At 42.2% G+C, this 20,422-nt stretch overlaps 1 protein-coding gene across 2 annotated transcripts in view; it reads left to right on the forward strand.

Moving 5' to 3' along the window:
* The window catches only part of WDR90 (WD repeat domain 90), a 1,426,420-nt gene that overhangs the window by 90,503 nt on the left and 1,315,495 nt on the right, over window positions 1-20,422 (forward strand). For both annotated transcript variants that reach the window (XM_085628141.1, XM_085628142.1), the window contains exons 3-4: window positions 15,180-15,356; window positions 16,490-16,628. In XM_085628141.1, coding sequence (XP_085484267.1) covers window positions 15,180-15,356; window positions 16,490-16,628 — 316 coding nt within the window. The remainder of the gene's footprint in view (window positions 1-15,179; window positions 15,357-16,489; window positions 16,629-20,422) is intronic.

Here is a 20,422-nt window from a genome sequence, read left to right on the forward strand (position 1 = left end):
GAGAGACGGATGGGAAAGAACTCCCAGAAAGCTTCCCCAGGACGTGGTGAGCTACATGCTGGCCTTCCGAAGCCAAATGGCTAAGTTGTGGAAGCAAGCTTCTGACAACTTGGAGGCCAGCCAAGCAGTAATGAAGGCGTGGTATGACCACAACGCTCACCCAGTGGAGTTGGAGCCTGGCCAGAAGGTGTGGGTGGTCGAACCAGGAGAGCTTAGCGCCCTCCAGGATCGCTGGTCAGGACCCTTTGAGGTATTGGAGAAGAAGGGTAAGGCTACCTACTTGGTGGATCTTAAGACCCCTCGTCAGCCCCTACGGGTGCTGCATGCCAACCGCCTCAAACCCCACCACGAGAGGCCCGAAGTCATTTTGATGATGGTGACTGACGGAGCAGAGGACGCGGAAAGCGAGCCTCTCCCCGATTTGTTTGCGTCTCAGGAGAAGGATGGGTCGGTGGAGGGAGTGATTCTCTCCCCATCTCTAACTCCTGAACAGCAGGAGGACTGCCGCCAGGTCCTGGGACAGTACTCTTCGTTGTTCTCCCTTGTTCCGGGTAGGACTCACCTGTGCGTCCATGACGTGGACACAGGAGACAGCCCACCTGTGAAGTCCAAGATCTACCGGATGTCAGACAAGGTGAAGGCCAGCATTAACAGTGAAGTCACTAAGATGCTGGAGCTAGGAGTGATCGAACCTTCCAGCAGCCCCTGGTCCAGTCCGGTGTTGTTAGTACCAAAAGCTGCACCACCGGGTGCCCAACCGGAACTGAGGTTCTGTGTGGACTACCGGGGACTGAATTCAGTAACCAAAACTGATGCTCATCCGATCCCTAGGGCGGATGAATTGATTGACCGGCTGGGAGCTGCCCAATATCTAAGTACCTTTGACCTTACTTCTGGGTACTGGCAGATCTCTTTGACTGATGGAGCAAGGGAAAGGTCAGCCTTCTCCACGCCCAATGGCCACTACCAGTTCTGTGTGATGCCCTTTGGGCTCAAGAACGCACCTGCCACGTTTCAGCGCCTGGTAAACCAGATCCTCACCGGAATGGAGAGTTTCTCTGCTGCTTATCTGGATGACATAGCCGTCTTCAGTAACAGCTGGGAGGATCACTTGCGTCACCTGCAAGCTGTTCTCCAGGCCCTGAGACAAGCTGGATTAACGATCAAGGCCAGCAAGTGCCAGATCGGGCAGGGGTCGGTAGTGTACCTTGGACACTTGGTGGGTAGGGGAGCGGTGCAACCCCTCCAGGCGAAGATCGAGGCCATCATGGCCTGGGAACCCCCCAAGACTCAGACTGAGGTCCGAGCATTTCTGGGCCTCACGGGATACTACCGCCGCTTCGTGAAGGGGTACGGAACCATTGTAGCCCCCCTCACGGAGCTTACGTCCAAGAAACAACCTTGACGGGTAGTCTGGACGGAGGCTTGTCAGCAGGCCTTCGTGAAGCTGAAGCAAGCCATGTGCGAGGCCCCGGTCTTAAGGGCCCCAGACTTTTCCAAGGAGTTCATTGTCCAGACGGATGCATCAGAACATGGCATTGGGGCAGTGTTATCGCAACTCAATGAAGAGGGTCTGGATCAACCCGTGGTCTTCCTATCCCGGAGACTACTTCCCAGGGAACAGAAGTGGAGTGCAATAGAGCGTGAAGCCTTTGCAGTGGTATGGGCTCTGAAGAAGTTGCGGCCATACCTGTTTGGCTCGCACTTCCTGGTTCAGACCGACCACAGACCCCTTCGTTGGCTGATGCAGATGAAGAGGGAGAATCCCAAGTTGTTGAGGTGGTCTATTTCCCTACAGGGAATGGACTTTCAGGTGGAACATCGGCCTGGAGTGGACCACGCCAATGCAGACGGTCTCTCAAGGTATTTCCGCCTTAGTGATGAGAACTCCCAAGGGGTTGGGTAGCTCTCCCCACTTTCAGCTGGGGGGGACGCGTGTTAGACCTGTCAGCCCTTTGGGTGGTCCCTCCTCATCATTATTTATTTTGTCCCACTTTTGCCTCAAACCCTGTTAGTATTTTTTCCTTTTTGGGAACCACCAGACTTTTTAGTATTGATGCAGATTCAGGGAGCCATTTTATCTACCCCTGGAACTTCTGTCTGAGGGCCTGGAGTACAAAATGGTGGCCACCTGTGACATCATCAGAACCCACTGGAACCTACCAGCACCAAATTAAATATCTCTGATTAAATTCCAGATGTTCATATCTTGTCTTTATTTCTTGACAAAACTTCTTCGTTGCAAGCCCACTGCCAGCCAACACGTGTTTCGTCCTGACTTTAATAGGTCATGGACTTCATCAGGGCTGAAGACAAAGAAATAACCGAATTTCATAAAGTATACATTAAGAGTAACAGCAGAATACGTACAAATATTCTAACATCAAAAACTAAAATGCAAATTATTGGGCTGCTTAAACCTGATAGATAAACGTGATGGTCGGAGCAAAAAATATAATGTGTAATATCACCGAAAAAATAGGGGTTGTAAGTAGTGTGTATAGGAGAAGGGGGGAAACTGCAGAGAGGGAGTGAAGATTGTAAAGGAAAAGAAAAAGACCCTATGAAAATCAATATATTTAGAGTTAAATGAGAGTCGTTAAAGGATTTATATAGTCTAGTGAAATCGAGAAATTGTAAGTCAACTAAGAAGAGTAAAGGACTAATAAACTGAACACTAGTGCCCTAGATAGGGGCATGAAAGAAAACGAATATTATCTTAAATTGTAGAAAACCTTAGTCAAAGTGACCTGCCAGTGAAGTTAGACCATTGACAGGTATAATCTACTATCAGTTATTAAAGCTAATATATGGAAATCGAACATATAATACATAGAACTCACCAATACTTGGTGTAATCAGTAACCGTATCTTATAGGTCCAGGAGCCAAAGGGCAACGTCTGCAATCTACGAGTAAAATTAAGTATTGCTAATATTCTATCAAAATAAACTAAAACAATTAATGTGCCAGTGGCAATAGATATTAAAAAGCGTACCAAATAAATCTCGGGCTGCTGGCTCCAATCCAATAATTTTTTCAAATAATTTCGATCCGATGTGTTCAGCTCTAGGTATCAATCATGTAACCTAGGACAAAAGGAAACTAAACTTCACCGAACAATCAGCAGTGATAAGCGAAAATATAAGAAAAGCCTTACTCGACAGAAACAGTTATAAAAAAAACACTAGTTAGAAACACTATCGCCTTAAGTCCATAGACAAACTAGCAAAACCGACATAAGACCATGTAGCTTAATCGTATTATGTAGGGCCAAAAACCAGAAATCAAGAAACTCGTGGAATAATAAATGAGCTACTTCTCTAAATACTAAATAATGTCAGAGGTAAATGTCTGAAATGTACCACCTCTGTAAAGCGCTGATTAACGCTCTGAGTTCTTAGAAATAATTCTATTTGCATAACCAAAATCAAATGCTCCAATACAAGTTAACACCTAAAAAAGTATTCAATTATCCCACTAAGCTTAAATCCGCGATTACCTTAAAGTGTTAGTACGGTCCAATATCTTGACCTCTCGTATTATTCTCGGCGTCTGCAATAGGCGCCATATTGGTATGGGAATATATAGTCCTTCTCGACGACGGACTATGTGACTAGTAATTGAAGCCTCAGATATGCGCCATATTAGAGCGGTAACTGAATTTATCGATCGAACTACGTAAACCGTTGTAATGAAGTAAACTAAATGAGGCAAAGCCTGTAAGTAAAAGATAAATTTGTGAAAAGCAACTACCATATCCAGGTCTCCACTCCTGACAACTCACTATTTCCAGGGCGTCTAAGTGGCGCGCCATCTTGGGTCGGGCTCAACGCACTATGGTCTAGGCGTCTAAGTTACGCGCCATCTTACAAGGGCTGGGATGCCACTAGCGTAACTAAAAAGTATTCACTGCTAATAAATTCCTTTTCAACCTCCAAATAGTAATCACGCATATCTGTTAGATTCAGTTTCTAACAGAAGATAATCAAGTAAATAAACAATCTAATTTATAAGTATATGTAAAACCTCGAATTCTCATTGTAAGTCAGTATTTTAACTCCACAGGAAAGAAAAAAAGGGAGAAGGAGGAATAAGTTACAGGAAACCAAAAGCGACCCCACCATAGTAAGGTTTCTGTGAGAGAAGGCATACAGTAATATACAACATATTGATTCGTATACATTACTTCATCGTTTTGACAGCACTATCAAATATAACCAGCCTATATATATTTCTGAGAGGTCATTTAAACGAGATTTTACAGTCATCCCGTAAAACTAAGGAAAGGCATAAAAATAGGAGCACATAGGAGCACATAGTAAATCTCAAAAGAATTTCCAAAGTTGATATACAATATTTAACAAAATTGTTTAGAGTTCAACTTCATGACCTGTAGCTGACGTAAATAGGAGTAATTGGAATACTAACATTGAGTTATGTACCCAAGAAATACTGTAATTCATTTTCAATATTAATCCCCATATTTACCGCATGTAACCTCAGAATCCAACGAGCTTCAGACTGCCGCAGCTTTAGTTCTCGATTACCACCTCTGATGTCACTTGATACAGTTTCCAGAGCATGGAATTTAAAGCTCTGTTGTTTATTCTGCTCTGAACATTCTAAAGCATGATGAACTATTGGGTATCTATCAACCATATTTTTCAACGCTCTGAAATGTTCAGCAATTCGAGTTTTGAGATTTCTAACTGTACTGCCCACATAAATCATTGAGCATTTACAGATGATAACATAAATCACAAACTTAGTATTGCAATTAATATACTGGGTTATGTGAAATTTTCTGGATCCATTGTATGTGAATTCTTTTATTCCAGATAAAGCAGGTTTGCACATACTGCAATCACCACATTTGTGAAAACCCAAGCTTCTGCTCTGAAGCCAAGACATAGTATCCACATTTTTCTTGGGATAACTTGGGCTAACCATATTCCGGATAGTTAAGCCTTTCCGGTAAGTAAGGCTTGGGTGATTAGTCAATATTTTATTAAGATCTGAGTCTGATGTGAGAAGTTTCCAATGGCGTTTAAGTATATTAAACACTTTATGAGACCAAGGGTGGAAATTAGTTATCATTCTCACTTGTTGTTCTTGTTTATCCTTGGGGAAATGATATGATTTTAAAGTATCATTTCTGTTGAGCTGACTAGCTCGTCTTTTTGCTCTATTGATTATGTTGTGATCATAACCCCTATCCAAAAATCTTGCTTCAATGTCTGTAACACTTTTAATAAAATCTGTATCCTTACTACAATTACGGCGTGCTCTGTGGAATTCACCATAGGGAATGGAATTAACTTGCGTCCTAGGATGAGCACTTGCTGCATGCAGTACTGAATTGCAGGCTGTCTCTTTTCTGTGCATACGACTGTAAATGCACATATCTTCAACAAATATTCCACATCTAAAAACACAATTCTTTGTTTGCTATAGGTCATGGTAAATTTCATATTGAATGGATTACTGTTTAGATGTTCAAAAAAACCATTGAGTTCATCTATACTCCCTGTCCAGATTAAAAGACAGTCATCTATGTAACGACCAAGAAACATTATATATTCCTGCCATCTGGTACCAGATGGGCCCCAGATGTGCCCCGCCTCTAACCACCCCATAAAGAGGCAGGCAAAGGACGGCGCAAATCTGGAACCCATCGCAGTACCGCACGTTTGTTGGTACCACTCTCCCCCAAACAGAAATACATTGTGTTCTAGAATCAATCTTGACATATCGATTATCATTTGTGAGTGTTCCAAGAATTCAACTGGTCTCTTGTCCAAATAATAGCGTAATGCTAGTAAACCTTGCTCATGTAGAATATTGGTGTAAAGTGACACCACATCTAATGTAACTAGGGTCATAGACTCATCCCAAGTAATGTCCGTTAATGTGTTTAAGATATGTTTCGTATCTCGAATGGTTGATGGTAGGTTGTGGACATAAGGTTGCAAGAAGGTGTCCACAAATTCAGAGATACGTTCAGTCGGTCCACCTATACCCGACACAATTGGTCTGCCGGGGGGTGAAGTAGCATTTTTATGAATTTTAGGCACTGTATAAAGGCAAGGAAATCTAGGTTTGTCAATCAAGAGATAGCGAAATTCATCATCACTGAGTAGGCCCACAGTGTTCCACTCTTTAAGTTGCTCATTAATCACTGTCTTAATAGCTAAAATAGGGTTACTGGGAAGTTTCTTGTACCATGCTGTATTGTTTAATTGGCTAAGGATCTCCTGTACATAGTATTCTGTGGACATTATTACAATGTTGCCTCCCTTGTCGGCTTCTCTTATTGTAATTGACATATCCGCCCTCAGTTGTTTCAGTGCAAGTCTTTCTTTGAATGTTAAATTATCAACATGGGGGAAAGATTTCCGATGGTTTATACTTTTTTCTAAGGCATCTAAGTCCTTCTCAACCATCTTATGAAAAAGGTCTATGCTGTTACCTGATGCAAGGTGTGGAACCCATTTCGACTTAAGTTTAAGGCCACTGTCCTCCCTTAAGTTCATAGTGCAGTCAAGATCTTGCAGAACCTTATGCATAGTAATAGGATCCTGTTCATTTTCCGTAATAGATAATAGTAAAACCCTATCTCTTATATCTTGGATAGACAAATCACCAACCATTGTATCTGTGGTACCTTTTTTATTGGGAACAATACTGGTGGCAAAAAACTTTTTTAGTTTAAGGTTTCTTGAAAATTTGAAAAGATCTATTTTCACATTAGTCATATCACATACAGAGGAAGGGCAAAATCCCATACCCTTGCTTAGAACCGAAATCATATCAGTGGACAAGACAGTATCAGATAGGTTAATAACCTGAATTCTATCATTATCTTTGTTTATTGTTTCACCTTGCTCCAGGATCTGGTGTTCACTCTTTCTCTTGTGTTTTGATTTAGTGCCCCCCCTACTGCCTCTCCTTGTTTTACTCTTAAGTCCTCTCTCACTCTGCTGTTGTTCTCTTTGTTGCCTATCCTTATACGTTGTACTTCCCGTAAAAAACTGTTACCCGGAAGTACATTAGGCACCCCTTCTGTAGTTCCCTCCGTTCCAGATACAGAGACATTGCTTGATGAAGCGGAACTCACTGTACTAAGTAGAGATGATCTACTACTCGTCAATTGTTGATCCTGTCTGACCAAGTTATCGAATTTTTTGGCGAATGTAAATACTCTACCGTTACGGTAATCAATTTCATCCCGTTTTAATTTACGAGCTTTCTTTTCTTTAGTTTCCTCTTCAAATTTATTCAAAATGTTTTCCAAAATGGCATAGTTCTTTTTAGCTACTTCAGGCAAGTTAATTTCTGCAATCTCTTTTTCCAAGAGGTCTGCTTCTTCAGCAGCCTTTTGGACTTTTCTTTCCGCATTTTCTATGAGAATATTCATAAGACGCATAGAATTACCAGTGAGTTCTTTTTCCCAGAGGAGAAGTAAATCCTCCTCGAGATCATCATATGTTGGAAAGATAGTAGATCTCAAACCTCGTGGGATTCTTTCCAATCTAATATATTCTTTGAGTGTTGCTCCATCCCACCATTTACCTATTTCGGTTTTTTTGAGTCTTTCCAATCGGGAAAATTTAGCTTTTAATCCCTCATTAGTCTTCACATTGCCTTGCGAAACTGCTTTGTTAATTGAAATTCCCGCGTGTAAATTTCTAAAGAGTTCCTCAGCTATTTTGTTTCTATTACTTCTAGAGCTCATGTTTAACAAGTTTTCTATGCTTAGTAGCTCACTTCCCGCAGCAGTCCCAAATATAAGACACAAAAGACCACAGTGGTAGGGACAATTTGCGCTGAGAAATGAATTATTAGTACTGTGTATGAATTAGAACCCTTGCTACTAGGTTGACAATACGACGACCACCAACATCGTAATTTAGGCAAGCAAAGTTTACCTCAAACATCAACAAATTTTGAAAACCGAGCAAGAGGGTTTCAAAGTAAAGATCATGTAATAATGCAAATACACATCAAATTAAATATCTCTGATTAAATTCCAGATGTTCATATCTTGTCTTTATTTCTTGACAAAACTTCTTCGTTGCAAGCCCACTGCCAGCCAACACGTGTTTCGTCCTGACTTTAATAGGTCATGGACTTCATCAGGGCTGAAGACAAAGAAATAACCGAATTTCATAAAGTATACATTAAGAGTAACAGCAGATTACGTACAAATATTCTAACATCAAAAACTAAAATGCAAATTATGCAAATTATTGGGCCGCTTAAACCTGATAGATAAACGTGATGGTCGGAGCAAAAAATATAATGTGTAATATCACCGAAAAAATAGGGGTTGTAAGTAGTGTGTATAGGAGAAGGGGGGAAACTGCAGAGAGGGAGTGAAGATTGTAAAGGAAAAGAAAAAGACCCTATGAAAATCAATATATTTAGAGTTAAATGAGTCGTTAAAGGATTTATATAGTCTAGTGAAATCTAGAAATTGTAAGTCAACTAAGAAGAGTAAAGGGCTAATAAACTGAACACTAGTGCCCTAGATAGGGGCATGAAAGAAAACGAATATTATCTTAAATTGTAGAAAACCTTAGTCAAAGTGACCTGCCAGTGAAGTTAGACCATTGACAGGTATAATCTACTATCAGTTATTAAAGCTAATATATGGAAATCGAACATATAATACATAGAACTCACCAATACTTGGTGTAATCAGTAACCGTATCTTATAGGTCCAGGAGCCAAAGGGCAACGTCTGCAATCTACGAGTAAAATTAAGTATTGCTAATATTCTATCAAAATAAACTAAAACAATTAATGTGCCAGTGGCAATAGATATTAAAAAGCGTACCAAATAAATCTCGGGCTGCTGGCTCCAATCCAATAATTTTTTCAAATAATTTCGATCTGATGTGTTCAGCTCTAGGTATCAATCATGTAACCTAGGACAAAAGGAAACTAAACTTCACCGAACAATCAGCAGTGATAAGCGAAAATATAAGAAAAGCCTTACTCGACAGAAACAGTTATAAAAAAAACACTAGTTAGAAACACTATCGCCTTAAGTCCATAGACAAACTAGCAAAACCGACATAAGACCATGTAGCTTAATCGTATTATGTAGGGCCAAAAACCAGAAATCAAGAAACTCGTGGAATAATAAATGAGCTACTTCTCTAAATACTAAATAATGTCAGCGGTAAATGTCTGAAATGTACCACCTCTGTAAAGCGCTGATTAACGCTCTGAGTTCTTAGAAATAATTCTATTTGCATAACCAAAATCAAATGCTCCAATACAAGTTAACACCTAAAAAAGTATTCAATTATCCCACTAAGCTTAAATCCGCGATTACCTTAAAGTGTTAGTACGGTCCAATATCTTGACCTCTCGTATTATTCTCGGCGTCTGCAATAGGCGCCATATTGGTATGGGAATATATAGTCCTTCTCGACGACGGACTATGTGACTAGTAATTGAAGCCTCAGATATGCGCCATATTAGAGCGGTAACTGAATTTATCGATCGAACTACGTAAACCGTTGTAATGAAGTAAACTAAATGAGGCAAAGCCTGTAAGTAAAAGATAAATTTGTGAAAAGCAACTACCATATCCAGGTCTCCACTCCTGACAACTCACTATTTCCAGGGCGTCTAAGTGGCGCGCCATCTTGGGTCGGGCTCAACGCACTATGGTCTAGGCGTCTAAGTTACGCGCCATCTTACAAGGGCTGGGATGCCACTAGCGTAACTAAAAAGTATTCACTGCTAATAAATTCCTTTTCAACCTCCAAATAGTAATCACGCATATCTGTTAGATTCAGTTTCTAACAGAAGATAATCAAGTAAATAAACAATCTAATTTATAAGTATATGTAAAACCTCGAATTCTCATTGTAAGTCAGTATTTTAACTCCACAGGAAAGAAAAAAAGGGAGAAGGAGGAATAAGTTACAGGAAACCAAAAGCGACCCCACCATAGTAAGGTTTCTGTGAGAGAAGGCATACAGTAATATACAACATATTGATTCGTATACATTACTTTATCGTTTTGACAGCACTATCAAATATAACCAGCCTATATATATTTCTGAGAGGTCATTTAAACGAGATTTTACAGTCATCCCGTAAAACTAAGGAAAGGCATAAAAATAGGAGCACATAGGAGCACATAGTAAATCTCAAAAGAATTTCCAAAGTTGATATACAATATTTAACAAAATTGTTTAGAGTTCAACTTCATGACCTGTAGCTGACGTAAATAGGAGTAATTGGAATACTAACATTAGACGCCTAGACCATAGTGCGTTGAGCCCGACCCAAGATGGCGCGCCACTTAGACGCCCTGGAAATAGTGAGTTGTCAGGAGTGGAGACCTGGATATGGTAGTTGCTTTTCACAAATGTATCTTTTACTTACAGGCTTTGCCTCATTTAGTTTACTTCATTACAACGGTTTACGTAGTTCGATCGATAAATTCAGTTACCGCTCTAATATGGCGCATATCTGAGGCTTCAATTACTAGTCACATAGTCCGTCGTCGAGAAAGACTATATATTCCCATACCAATATGGCGCCTATTGCAGACGCCGAGAATAATACGAGTGGTCAAGATATTGGACCGTACCTAACACTTTAAGGTAATCGCGGATTTAAGCTTAGTGGGATAATTGAATACTTTTTTAGGTGTTAACTTGTATTGGAGCATTTGATTTTGGTTATGCAAATAGAATTATTTCTAAGAACTCAGAGCGTTAATCAGCGCTTTACAGAGGTGGTACATTTCAGACATTTACCGCTGACATTATTTAGTATTTAGAGAAGTAGCTCATTTATTATTCCACGAGTTTCTTGATTTCTGGTTTTTGGCCCTACATAATACGATTAAGCTACATGGTCGTATGTCGGTTTTGCTAGTTTGTCTATGGACTTAAGGCGATAGTGTTTCTAACTAGTGTTTTTTTTATAACTGTTTCTGTCGAGTAAGGCTTTTCTTATATTTTCGCTTATCACTGCTGATTGTTCAGTGAAGTTTAGTTTCCTTTTGTCCTAGGTTACATGATTGATACCTAGAGCTGAACACATCAGATCGAAATTATTTGAAAAAATTATTGGATTGGAGCCAGCAGCCCGAGATTTATTTGGTACGCTTTTTAATATCTATTGCCACTGGCACATTAATTGTTTTAGTTTATTTTGATAGAATATTAGCAATACTTAATTTTACTCGTAGATTGCAGACGTTGCCCTTTGGCTCCTGGACCTATAAGATACGGTTACTGATTACACCAAGTATTGGTGAGTTCTATGTATTATATGTTCGATTTCCATATATTAGCTTTAATAACTGATAGTAGATTATACCTGTCAATGGTCTAACTTCACTGGCAGGTCACTTTGACTAAGGTTTTCTACAATTTAAGATAATATTCGTTTTCTTTCATGCCCCTATCTAGGGCACTAGTGTTCAGTTTATTAGTCCTTTACTCTTCTTAGTTGACTTACAATTTCTCGATTTCACTAGACTATATAAATCCTTTAACGACTCTCATTTAACTCTAAATATATTGATTTTCATAGGGTCTTTTTCTTTTCCTTTACAATCTTCACTCCCTCTCTGCAGTTTCCCCCCTTCTCCTATACACACTACTTACAACCCCTATTTTTTCGGTGATATTACACATTATATTTTTTGCTCCGACCATCACGTTTATCTATCAGGTTTAAGCAGCCCAATAATTTGCATAATTTGCATTTTAGTTTTTGATGTTAGAATATTTGTACGTATTCTGCTGTTACTCTTAATGTATACTTTATGAAATTCGGTTATTTCTTTGTCTTCAGCCCTGATGAAGTCCATGACCTATTAAAGTCAGGACGAAACACGTGTTGGCTGGCAGTGGGCTTGCAACGAAGAAGTTTTGTCAAGAAATAAAGACAAGATATGAACATCTGGAATTTAATCAGAGATATTTAATTTGATGTGTATTTGCATTATTACATGATCTTTACTTTGAAACCCTCTTGCTCGGTTTTCAAAATTTGTTAACAGTTACAAGTAGTTGCAGTAAGCAACTCTATATCTGAACACAATACATTGAGCTCAATGATAAATTCAAATTATATGCAACAGATTACTTTTTAGATTACTTTTGTAATTCCAGGCCTGGATCCTAGATCCAGTCCTGGGTCAGTTCTCAGAATCAGTTGTTGAAAGTCGACTTTGGTACTGTAATGATTTTTAGCTAATATTTAGCTATTTTAAAAGTTAGCACTTAGAAAATATTTCAGAGCAAACAATCAATGATTCCCTATGGAAGAAAATTTAGGTTACAGGTACAGTAGGTTATCGTTACTTTTATAATCCAGTACTGGGTGCCTAGACTCAGTACTGGGACCTTTATCCAAAACAGGTAAGTACGTTTTCAGATGTTATACGATTTTTGAAGAATATTTAGAAATTGCAGAAATCAACACTTAGAAGAAATTTCACAGAAAAACAGTCAATGGTTTCCTATGGAAGAAAAATGAGTTAAAGGTAAGTATAGTTGTGGGTACTTTTCAGAGTCCGTGCTGGGCACCAAGATCCAGCACTGGGAGCTCACCTAAGAGTAGGTGAGTAAATTCGTTTTTGTCACTCGGCTGATTTTTGGTGATTATCTGAAGATTTGAAAAGTCCAGACTTAGAAGAAATTTCAGGAAAAAGCCAGTCAATGTTACCCTATGAGGAAAATAGAGTTTGCGGTTTCAGGGTAAGTACTCGACTGGCAGAGTTGAGGTTCTGGGCACAGACTCAGGGGTCTCCCAGGGTCAGGTAGGTACAGTTGTTTCACCCTCAGCGACTCTAGGGCGGCCGGGTGCAGAGAGAGTTAGGCCCAATGTTATCCTATGAGGTATAGGGGGGCCTTGTTTGGTGGCTGCTGTCTGGCAAGCCACGAGGCTGTGGGAGCTGGGCTCCTGGTCACTTACTCAGGGCAAGTGGGGAAGTAGGTTAGAGTAGAGTTTTCACGGCCAGGGCCACTCGGGCGGCTGGGTGGAGGGTGATTTTGAGCCATCAGGCGCTCAATTGATTTCTATGGAAAATCTCCGGTTTGGAAAAAGACTGCAGGCTCGGGGACGAGGACTCTTCAGGTGCCACCACCACTCCGAGAGGTTAGTTGGAGGATAGGTAGGTACCCCGGGATTGGACACAGAGGGCCGTGGGGCGCCGGGTGCAGGGGTGCCTTTTGGTGTCGGAAAATCTTACCCTCTGTTGATCGCGGTTGGGGTGGCACTCTGTTCTGAGGCTGCAGGCTTCTTCAGGATTGTCTAGGGGGGTCCTTGGGTGCCGGACTCGGGGTCACAGTCGCCGTGGGGTCGTCCTCGTGGGTTTAGTTCACTCCGGCACCGGCCAGGCTTGGCGGGTGCAGAGTGGGCTGGGATCGCGGTTCCGGGCTGCTGCCAGGGGTGAAAGGTAGGTTCTGAGTAGAGCCTCTACTCATGGGAGTCCCAGGGGATCAGAGTTCAAAGGTAGCCAGGTCCTCCGGGGTTTCTGAGGTTGCTGGCCACAAGAGATGCCGCGCTGGAGCAGAGCAGGTTCGAGGGTCAACAGGCCGGTAGGGCTGGGGCCAAAGCAGTTGGTGTCTTCCTCTTTTTAGCAGCTGCAGGGCAGGTCTTTGTTCTTCTTGCTCTTCTTGTAGTTTCGAATCTGGGGAAGGAAGGTTCAGGGTGCCCCTAAATACTAGATCTAGGGGTGTTACAGGTAGGTGAAGGGCAGGAGCCAATGGGTCCCTGTCCTGGGGTGGGTACACCCCCTATCCTGCCTCTCTCCTGTGGGAGGGGGGCAGGAGCCTAGTTCTGATTGGGCAGGGCTTCCCATCTTCAAGATGGCGAGAGCCCGGAGATGTGCTTCACCTCGCCTCCCCCACCTGAGGGGTGGGGTTGGCAGGCTGGCACATCCCCTGTCCTTATTTGGGGTTTCCGGCCAAGCTTCCCGCCAGAGTGGGGGGTTACAGTGGCCTGGGGACGCTCACAGAGGCGGAATGCCTTTAAAGCTTCCCCCTGCCCATCCTGGGGGAGGAGATTTGGCACCTCGCCCAGGATGTGCATTGTTGCAGGCCCAGGAGAGCAGGGGCTCTCCTACCCAGGGGTCCAGCAACATGTCTGCTGTGTGGCAGCCTAGGCAGCCTCAGAACAGACGTGGATTGTAGGTTTAAGATTCAGGGGGCCTCTCTAAGATGCCCTCTGTGGTGCTTTGTACATTAAATAACACACTGGCATCAGTGTGGATTTAATGTGCTGAGCAGTTTGATACCAAACTTCTCAGTCTTCAGTGCTGCCATTATGGTGCTGTGGAGTTTGTGTTTGACAAGCTCCCAGCCCCATATTCTCTTAGCTGGCAGCACTGCACTTACAGGACCCAGGAATGGACCTGGGTACTGTAGGGGCACAGGGCTCCTGCCTCTGTGTCCACACCACTGGCATAGGGCACCCAGCTAGAGGGGTGGCTGATAAATGCCAGGGCAGTGTAGGTTGTGGGCATGGCACACAGGGATGTGTGCCATGTCGACTCTCTGTTTTGTCTTGTATCCAGACACTCAGCCTGCAAGAGCTGTGTGTGTGTTAGGCTACAGGGCCTCTAAGGGTGGCACAATGAGTGCTGCAGTCCTTAGAGGCCTTCCCTGGTCACAAGGCCCTGGGTACCTAGGGTACCATTTACCAGGGGCTGACATGTGGCCAGGGTTTGCCAATTTGGGTTTTGGCTGTTAAGCAGTTTTTAGGGAAGGAACACAGGCCCTGGGCACCTGATTGGCAGGAGCCCAGGGCACAACAAGGAAAAGTGCATCAGCTATTAGGCAAAAAAGGGGGGGGGTTACTGCAACAGAAACCCACTTTCTTACAGTATTGCTGACGAAAAATCTTTCCGGATCCAGCCTGACGCCTGGGGATATTCTTAGGTGAGGAATCTAAGGTGAGGAATCTATCTAACTAATGTTTCTTACAGATACATCGTTACAGAAGGTAAGTAACTTGTTCGTTTGTTATGCTGCTTTACTGCTTGTCTTAGTAGTCGTAGCAATTGTGGGTGTTTCATGATGCTCAACTTGGCATCCCCCCTCCTCCCACACCCCTCTTGTCTTGGAAGGGTAACTTTGAGGATGTGGCTGTTGTTGGATGTTCTTCTTTTCACACTGTTGCTCTCTCACCCAGGACAAAATCTTGAAGGGAACAGTGTACCGGATCCGTGGTTCCATCCCAGCCAGCAACTACATCCAGCTACCCAAAACAAGCACACAATCCCTAGGGCTGACGGGACGGTACTTGTATATCCTATTCCGGCCTATACCTGGCAAGCACTTTGTTGTACACCTGGATGTGATCACAGAGGTAGGTGACATGGAATGTGCCACAAAAAATGGAAAAGCTAGCAGATGAGAATGTTCTTGATTTTGTTTGTACAAGGCAGTAGTGTGGTGTTACTGTATGTAGTATGAGAGGAGTGCAGAATGAAAGAACAAGGGTGTATTCAGAGGTTTATCCTTACTCATACTACTCTTCATCTCTGGGCCATATTTTCAGATCTAGTCTGACCATGCAGTGGCAGAAAACCCTATATCTCTTGCTGCTTCTCATTGGGCTTTGGCAGTTGAGTTGCCTGCCTCATTACAGTTTGCATTAGATTGGTGCCCATTTCATATAACGTAGATGCACCAGTGTCACTCCTGTTATGTATCTCCAGAGAGGCTAATAATTGAATGGGATGGAGGCAGTCCTCTTCATTTCTTGTGCCCTAGAAAGAAGAGTGGATATGGCAAACCTCTAATTGTACAGTGTTTCTGATTAGTGGATACATTCAGTATTTCATTTTCTAGGATCCCTTCATTAGAAGTCCCTTCAGTCAGCTTTGTAACTGGAAAAAGGTGATAAATACAAGAACAACAATTGATGGATGGAATGCTGAACAATTTCAAACATTTACCCCAGTACAGAGATATGGGCCAAAATCCATTGTTTTTTTTGCCATTCTAGTTTAAACCCAGCCATCTGCAAATCTGTCTTGACCTTTGCGCCCTAAGTAGCTGTGGGTATGCCTAGACATGAACCCCTTGCTCGCTGCGCCACTGGATTCAAGCTAGCTTGGCTGATGAGGGGTGATACCCTGAAACCGGTCCCAGGATGCTTGTTTCCAGTCCAGGGAGGACCTGGCTTGGCAGTTCGGGCTGGACTGTTTCCATACGTCATCCCGTTCAACCATCCTCTACAAGCTATTAGAGTGGTGTTTCTTGAAAGTGATAGATGGTAGTGATTGTTGGTAGTGCACTAACCCATGACTGCCCTTCTGAAAAGCCAGACTCTCTGACCCTGTTGTGCAGAGATGCCAAGTCAACAGCTGTGAAAAACAATGTCTTTTATGAAAATCTGTTTGCTTCTTATACCACCATTACCTAGATCCCTTATTCCTTCTGTATTCCTTCACCATGACTCTTTCTTACCTGCTATATATATTATTCTCTCCACAGGACAGCCAGGTGATCAGGATCTCTTTCTCCAACCTCTTCAAGGAATTCAAGTCAACAGCCACTTGGCTGCAGTTTCCATTCCTATGTGGAGCAGTCAAAGGATCAGTTTATGACAGCACAGCACAAACTGCTCGGCAAGGTGTGTGATGAATACCATAACTATGGTTGGGACAACATTATCGGCAGTGAGTGTAATGACTGGCTGACAACAGCATTACAAACCTTTCTGCTGGAACCGTGATGGATTTTGGCCCATATCTCTGTACTGGGGTAAATGTTTGAACATAAATGTATGGTTGGTGCCAGACTAATTCTATGCACCATCGGAGGATATGTCGTTCTAGAGACCTGATAGTCCACTGTGCCACCAGATGCATCCCTAAACCTAGACAGATGACAAATGGTTTTGGCGACCCCAGAACATGACAGCCCTGAACCCCTCTCAGGGCTTGTGGTAACAGATCTAGAAGCCTTTCCGTCAGTCACTCATGCTCTCTTGCTCCTAGAGAAATATACAAGGAATACACAATGGGGCGTTTTTCAATATTTATTGAACCAACAAGATTTTTGTATAGAATATATGTGCTGTGATGATCAATAGACAGAAGCAGATAAGTGATTAGCAATATAAGGACAGTGAGCAAAATGAATAGCTCCACCAACCTATCTCTCTCTCTATATATATATATATATATATATATATATATATATATATATATATATATATATATATATTCAGGCATATAAAAACTGCATTTAGATATGTATATCTATAAGTCGTATTCCTACTATGCATTCTCTAACCTAGAGACTTAGGTTGTAGGTGTGTATGTGTTCTGCAGAGAACCCCTAAACTGGTTGGTCCAACTCCCTTACCTGAAGGGAAATAATGCAAGTCCCCGTCATGGTCACAAGATGGACATCCTTCCCCAAGGGATCAGCAAACAGCTGGACTGAAGGTTCAGTGCGTAGTGACCTCGTAAATACCAGCAAAGTGCTCCTCTGCCTCAACCCAAAAATGCTTGTTTAATTATAATGAAAAGCATCCTTGCGAGACCGTAGGCAGTCTAGCATTGTCATGGTCTATAGATAGCTGTGTCACCTCGTGGATGAAAAAATAGAACAGCAATGTTTGCACAATGTGTGTCAAGGCCTTATACGTGGTGTTCAAGGAGTCGAGATAATGTTCTTGCTATGTGGAATCTGTAAGCGAAGCAGTTTGAAAGAAAATAATCCAGCATTGTCAAGCATGAAAAAGTGTGTTAACAGTCATTGTGTGAAAGGGGAGGCAATTTAGTAAACGTGTGCATGGTGAAAAATGGCAGCGTTTCTTCTCGGGCCTAACTAACACACATGACACCGTCCCCTCAGATAAAGGGACGACTAATAAGCCATCTAATAATAAAAAAGCTCTAATAAATTCAGTGGCATACTATACGCATTTAAAAGGTCATTATATAAAATTATCAAAAACCAATGCTTAAAAAGGTAATCATACAATTTGAAAGCCAGAGCGCCTAGAAAGCCATTACCAAAACATATAAAAGATATAAAGGCTAATAAAAATCAAATTTAAAATCACTCTTTTGATGTAAAAGTCAGGCCAAATGTAAAGTTAGCACCAAACAGAATAGTCCATTGTTTGTGTTCCAGGTGGTAGACGAAACATTGATGTTCCCAGTCACCGCAAACGATGTTCCCAGAGGCGTACCTTGAAGCAGGCTTATGGAGCAAATGTGTTCCAATTCAACCCCACAGCGGCCGCTGAGGCAGTGATAACAGCCTGCAGAAGGTACGCAGAGCCAAGATCCAATTCACTAGGAGCTGAAGCATTCCAGGGCGGGTAAAAAAAAATGCATTTTGTAGCAATGGAGTACGATCGGGACAACTATACAAATGGGCCTTTAATGGGTCTACTAGTACGTCTATGTCTGAGGGCTCAACCAGTTGGAAAAAATGCATTCAGGAGCAATAGAGTATGATGGGGATAACTATACAAATGGGCCTTTAATGGGTCCACTAGTATGTCTATGTCTAACGGCTCAACCAATTGGAAACCGAGGCACAAATCCAGAGCATATTCGAAAGTGCATAGCAGGCAGCGGAACACAGGCTGAACGTAGTGTAGCCAGACAGGCCAGAATGGCAAGAACCAGTGCTCATTCAGTTCTTGAAGCAGAGGTGCACCAAAGCAATGCGCCATGCGTTCATTGCACAACAGCACATGTGGCAGTGCGCATTCCATTTGATTTTAAACTAGGACATCCATTGCGGTGAAAATAAATTAAAGCCCCGGCAATCGGGAGCAGGACAAGCGGAAGACCTGCAAAAATGCTTCTGAGCATGGAGTGTATAAGGAATGGAATGACTCCAAATACTGTCTGGAAGGTACTAACCAACTCAGAGCCTATACATTTAAAAACAATGCGCTATGCCCTTCGTACCAGACATGTTAAAATATGGCGTACCTGCTTCTCAAAATGCAGTGGGAAGGTAGTGCGGAGTAGCGTCTGTATCTCTGAAGAGGACCTTGCAACCTGGAAATCAAACGTCTCTTTAGCCGATGTTAAGGCCACATCTTTTTGAAATAGCATGGCTTTTACTTTGCTCAGAGCATCTAATCATACGTTTGAGACATTTATTGAAGGCCAAAGTGTTGCCTCCCTAACTCTGCGGGCAGGTGTAAACAGAACTTTGGTACAACAAGTAATTATGGAATTAACCGTCACCAGATAGGGAATTCCCAGTTTCCTTCCACAGCAGCCTTGATCACTAAGCATCAAATAACTCCCATTGGAGAGTAATCTAAAGATCGGATGAATCCCGGCCTCCGGGGAACCTTTCAAGTTACAAGAAAGATTAGCCACTGAAGCATTAATTGCCCTGTGAGGCGAAACATCCTTGCAAACTAAAGAGCCACTTAAAGTGTTCTCGCTGTCAGAACTGCTGAGAAAAATGTAAGTTTCCCTATTTCAACACCGAAATTTGAAAGGGAGTTCCCAATACTCATGTACAAACCCTTCCCCTAACACTTCATATCTGCCTACTTGATGGTGTTGTAGACAATATTGGAAATGGAATGTCAAAATGAGCGAAGTAATATACCCGTGGATTAACCAGTCTGTGAATGCTATTTTGGCAATGGTGAAAGGTAACTTCTCTAGCTTTTAGATATGTAAAATAGTGAACCTTGAATCTTTACGTGCCATGACTATCTGGTGTTTCGTCAGGTGATTAGGAGAAAACAGGCTAGTAGCATAAATATGTTGCCACAGCACATGGCCAGAACGTAGTGTTTGAAGTGTCCAACATAATAGCCCTAAGTTGTGACTGCCCTTGTTGTAATGCGGACATATCTTGTATAATGTCTATTGCAGATGACACTATGTTGCACAAAGAGTATATCCTAGAGGATAAGGTGGTCATATTGTTGTCAACCTCTACCAGGGCTTGTTCTAAATTAGCCCTGTCAATTTCAGCTAGTTTCTCAGCAGCTTCTTGTTGAGAAACCTTCCATATCTCATTGTATAGCGCATATCAAACGCACTATCGACGTGGTTTCCGAGGACCTAATCACAAATCCTGACTGTCCAGGTCATCATATAGAAGGGACAAGTGTTCGCTTCACCTGAACTAGTGTTGAGGTTTTTAGCCAATCAAGGCACAACTTTTCAACATTGTAAGTTGTTGCCAACCTGAGTGTTCAGACTGGCATAATGCATGTCAGGTCGATTTATTTTTAAACCCTCTTTGTTACCCAGGAATCGCACCTGACACCCGTTAGTGTCCAGTGGCTAAACTAACCATCCCTTCCAATTGGGGTCTGATGAATTGTGTGTGCCATTACGTAGCATGGTATCTAATGTTTCCTCCGTGCATGTTATAAACTTTTGCCAGTTTTCAAAAATGCAGATGTTGGAATGTGTAGTGTGT

This window comes from Triturus cristatus, chromosome 10 (genome assembly GCF_964204655.1).
Source record: "Triturus cristatus chromosome 10, aTriCri1.1, whole genome shotgun sequence".
NCBI lineage: Eukaryota > Metazoa > Chordata > Amphibia > Caudata > Salamandridae > Triturus > Triturus cristatus.